Source organism: Adiantum capillus-veneris, unplaced genomic scaffold, assembly GCF_014529385.1.
Source record: "Adiantum capillus-veneris isolate H3 unplaced genomic scaffold, ASM1452938v2 Hic_scaffold_851, whole genome shotgun sequence".
In the NCBI taxonomy this organism is placed as follows: domain Eukaryota; kingdom Viridiplantae; phylum Streptophyta; class Polypodiopsida; order Polypodiales; family Pteridaceae; genus Adiantum; species Adiantum capillus-veneris.
In genome coordinates, this window is record NW_028221829.1 from 54,786 (window position 1) to 60,005 (window position 5,220).

The 5,220-nt window shown below is 40.1% G+C and overlaps 1 protein-coding gene across 1 annotated transcript; it reads left to right on the plus strand.

The window, feature by feature from the left end:
- The first annotated feature begins 735 nt into the window (after positions 1-735).
- LOC147416528 (uncharacterized) lies at positions 736-3,566 on the plus strand. Its single transcript, XM_086508282.1, has one exon. It carries the CDS (start codon positions 1,027-1,029, stop codon positions 2,941-2,943), a length of 1,917 nt encoding a protein of 638 aa, XP_086364408.1. The 5' UTR covers positions 736-1,026; the 3' UTR covers positions 2,944-3,566.
- Positions 3,567-5,220: the final 1,654 nt, after the last annotated feature.

The window sequence follows — 5,220 nt, forward strand, 5'->3', positions numbered from 1 at the left end:
GTCCTACAAAAATCCCCACTCTTATTTATATGCAATCAACAATAAGAAATGGTTGTTTTGGGCAAAATGCATCGGTCCATCAATTTTGGAGGCTTGTTGTGACCAAGAGATGAGAATTTTTACAAGTTTCTTATATTTGGCATATGTATAGTCCTGGAACTAAAAGCTCATGAAAGGATTTTTCAAAATGAGTGGATCTATTATGGTGTTGGATTTTTTTCCAAAACTCTGAAAGGGAACTTTTATGTCTTGTTAGGTTACCAGACTAGTGTTAAACATTACGTTGCATAATGCGAGGTCATTGTCGTACTTTGAATCTCTATGATATTTGCTTCAAATCTTTTAAAGAAATATACCATAAAATAAGACAAACCAAACATGACTAGTTTTTTATGATGCAGATTTGACAAAATAATATAGAAAAGACTACTAAAATTATAATTGTGAAACTTGTGAAAACTCCTTATACACCCCTCAAGTTTCAAAAAATGCCAATGTTTGGCCAAATTTTATGCACTTCAATTTTCCAAATTCCCCAAATGGCCCTCATTGACCTCGTAGAAGACATCTCTAAAGACAATTTTGTGCAACTCTTCATGGGAAGATTGGTTCTCCCTCATAGAAGATAATAAAGAGATGATATATTTAAGAGCTTCTGGTGAGTAGTTTTATCTAAGACACTTAGAAACAAATCTCTAGTGTCAAAAAAGATTAGATGATGAGAAAATTGGGATAACGATTTATCCAAAAATGGTACAAAGGTATTGTAGAATTTTTGCAATTTATGGGGTATTTTGGGAATTTCCACAAATTTCATGGATATATTGGTAAATTTTTCACCAAAATATAATAAGCTAATATTCTATAATACATTCATCAATATCCGATAATGGTTTTCGCTTTGAAAGTGTAGATAGTCATATTTCATATTCGCATGCTTTCTGATTTTGCTTTTCGGTTTTGCTTTTGCGATGCATTGCACGCATATAATCAGAATGAGCTGCATACGGCCTGTTGCAACGAAAGATGAACCTCTTTCCCGACTCCCCGCCGAGTTCACCCCCTCGCCAGCAGTCTCCTGCACCTCCACCGTCGCAGGAAGCTCGACATGCAGATGATGACGCAGAGGATGGTCGAACACTATCTCTCTTAGAAGACTGGCTTGCACGCAGGCCGAAAATCGATTGGCTTGACATCCAAGTAAGGCTGTTCTCGCGGGAGCTCGCTCTGGCATCAGCTGAAACTGGACCTGATCTCGTCCTTGGTCGACCTGTGCCCAAGGACGCGCCAAACAATGTCGACATCTGCCGCGCCGCAGATCCTGGTGCGCCAAATGACGTTACTGCTGGCGCAGGCGCCAACGCTTCCAACACGCAAGATGACCCAGTCTTTGCTTGGGAAGGAAAAGCAGCAGTTATCATGCGAGGGCTAGTGGGCTGCTCACCAGCACCACAGCTAATAGGAGATCTAGCTGATCCTACTTTGTGTCCGGCGGCGGCGCCGACCAGCAATGGTGGTATCAGCTTGCATATTGCATCGGCAGCATTAATGCATCATGATGTCCGGAGATATGAACCTTCCTCATTTGATCATAAAGGAAAGACGGTGATGTACAAAGATCTAGTTGAGCCCATGGACATAGATCAGAGGGAGGATGCCGATGATATTCAAACAAGAAACTTGGACGGTAGGCAGAGGGATGGTGTGGACGATATGCAAAAACGAAGCTCTAATGGTAAGCAGAAGCAAATGAATGGCAATTATATGCAGTGCATGAACAGCTTTGACAGAGGGCCGCCAGCTTCCTCCAGTTTACTTGAAAACGAGAAAAAGAGAAAAGTTACTTTTTCTACAAAAGATACATCCCACGTGCAAATTATTAAGCAGCAGACTCGTCCAGATCACATCCAGCGGGATAAATCGAAAAACTCAAAGCGTCATCGAAAGGAAGAAGCCATGGCACCACATCAGGATTATCATCCACAATATATTGCTGTTGCCTCTCACAATGTATTTAACATGGGAGGCTCGGCGTCGACGTTGACACAGAGTGAACCTGCACTATCCCACAAGGCTGACAACAAGATCACAACTATAAGACTAGTTAGCAATAATGCCAACAAGCTGATTACATGCGAAGCAAAAGACAACACAAATTCATTCAAACCTCTGCGGGAGGCAGAAATGCAAGCACTTCTCAAGGATCTTCCGGATGGACGCATCCTCCTCTTTAGCAAGGTGCTCACCCGTAGTGACACAGACAAGGCGCAAAATAGGCTCATGCTTCGGAAAGACCATCAACAAGTTCTATTTGAGCTATGGGGAAAACCAAAACCCAAATATCCACCCATCGACATTGACATGATCGATGAAAATGACCCAAACTTGGCCTCCATCAAGTTCAAATTTAGCTATTGGGAATCCAGTGGTGGCTATGTATTCAATGGAACAACATGGGCAATCTACTCCAAAAGAAGGAGCTTGAAAGAAGGAGACAAAATTATTGTCACTCGGGCCGTTGAAGGCAGCTCCGACTCCATCACTGTTTTCATCAGGCATCACGCCTCGGGGGCTCTAATCCAAAGTGGTAGTGTAGAAGTAGAAGAACCAGTGGAAGACAAAAGAGGTCATTCGGATGTAGATACCGCCATCGCCAACAACATCGATACCAGCAAGTCTACATTGATGGAAGACAAAAGAGGTCATTCAGTCGATGTAGGTACCACGGTCGCCAACAACATCGATACTAGCAAGTGTATGGGAGAGCGTGTAGGGGCTGATCCTACAGAAGCTGTTTTAGGAGAAACAACAGAGAGTATATCAATTAAAAGCTGTGATGCTATCAACAATAATGCACCAAAGAATACAAAGGACATGCAGTTGCAAGAAGACCTAGAAGAACAAAGCCAGAAGGCAACAGACAAAAAGGCTCTTCAAGATTAGCTTTCCAGCTGAATTCATGTTGTATTTCTCACCTATTTCCGTGCCCATTGGGTGGTTCCTAGTTGGTGGGCATTTTATCGTAAGTGCACACGCTCGATTCACCCGCTTATCATTTGGGTGTTGTAATTAGAAGATGTGGAAATCATGATTTGAAATGATGAGGATATTCATGTAATTACTCTCTCTCTCTCTCTCTCTCAAATCTGATTCTTATTTTCAAGGAATGACGTGTATGGGAGAGCGTGTAGCGTCTGATCCTACAGAAGCTGTTTTAGGAGAAACAACAGAGAGTATATCAATTAAAAGCTGTGATGCTATCAACAATAATGCATCAAAGGATACAAAGGACATGCAATTGGAAGAGGACCTAGAAGAACAAAGCCAGAAGGCAACAGACAAAAAGGCTCTTCAAAATTAGCTTACCAGCTGCCAGACAAAAAGACTCTTCAAGATTAGCTTACCAGCTGCCAGTGCCCAATTCATGTTGTATTTCTCACCTAGTTCTGTGCCCATTGGGTGGTTCCCAGTTGGTGGGCATTTTATCATATGTACACACGCTCGATATACCCGCTTATCATTTAGGTGTTGTAATTAGAAGATATGGAAAGCATGATTTGAAATGATGAGGATATTCATGTAATTACTCTCTCTCTCTCTCTTTCTCTCTCTCTCTCTCAAATCTGATTCTTTTTTTCAAGGAATGAGGTGTTTATTATACTCTACAAGAGAAAGCTTTCTTTCAATCAACCTAAAAAGAGCTTATTTGAATGCTTAGGCAGCACCGTGCATGCATCAGAAAAATGTATGATATCTCCAAGATTGAGGGTGTTCAAAAAACACCGTTTTGTAATACTACCAAATGTCAAGAACATTCTGATTGTTTGGATCACTTAATAAAGACAATTACTAAGAAGAAAAAGTTAACAATACCATAGAAGCATCAAACAATGAAACCAAAGAACTTGAATGAGAGAAGTCTCCTCACAATAGAATGCACTTCATTAGAAAAATAGTTTAAAGATTTTTCAAGCTATCCCACAATTTTCGTATCAAAATTGCATTTTGTGCATAGGAGGAGTGTCGAGGCATCATTGCTAAGTTAGTAGGTGCATTAAGGAGGAAAAAAAGTTAGGTCAAATATGTCCTCCTGATATTAATTGCAACTTTGACTAGAGATCAAAAGGGAGATTTGGGGGCTTAGGCATGTGTCTTTAGATGTTGCCTGTCTTATCTATAAGTTTGGTTGCATTTGAACTTTGTTTGCTTGGTGAAATGGGCTTTAAAACTTTTCTGTTTGGCAATTTTGTATCACAAAAAAGGAAAAAGTGTGATTTTGGTCAAAAAGGTATAAATTGCGTGATTAATATCTCTTGGCTTGAAAGTGAAAAATTCTTGCTCAATGACCATACCAAAGCCTAGACATGGTAGCACGATGAAAATCTCTAATTGTTTATGGCATTCTTTTATCATGTTTTGTAGAGAGAAGGTCCAAAATCAAGTAGAGAGGAAGAGAGAGGAGAACGGGGAGGGGTCCATTTCAATTATTGCTGCGAGTATTTCGGCGATCATTACCGCAAGTATTTTTTGCAATTATTATCACGGTATTTACCTTAATTATTTCCGCTACTATTACCTCGTTTATTCTCGTGGCAACAAAATTCTGACTTACCCCCCCCCCCCCCCCCCCCCCCCAAATTTTGGTGTTTCCCTCCTCTCAATAAAAATTAAAGAATATTACATAAAAATTTTAAAAATTTAAGATATGAACATGAAACAATAGCTAGCTATCTAGGATATATTACACTTGGTAACGGCTAAACTAATCACTTTCACTTTATTAACATAATTCAATTGCTAGTTCCCAATTCGTGTTGTATTTTTCACCTGTTTCTGTGTCCATTGAGTGGTGCCTAGTTGATGGGCATTTTATCGTACGTACACACGCTCGATTTACCCGCTTATCATTTGGGTTTGTAATTAGAAGATGTAGAAAGCATGATTTGAAATGATGAGCGAGGATATTCATATAGTTACTATCTCTCTCTCTCTCTCTCTCTCTCTCTCTCTCTCTCTCTCTCTCTCTCTCTCTCTCCTCTCTCTCTCTCTCCTCTCTAAAATATGATTCTTATTTTAAAGGAAAGAGGTGTCTATTATAATCTACGACAAAAAGCTTTCTTTTAATCAACCCAAAAAGAAGCATAATTGAATATTAGGCAGCTCGGTGCATTGCATTCAAAAAACGTTGCTTCATGGCTTGCTTCGCAAGCACATCTGTGG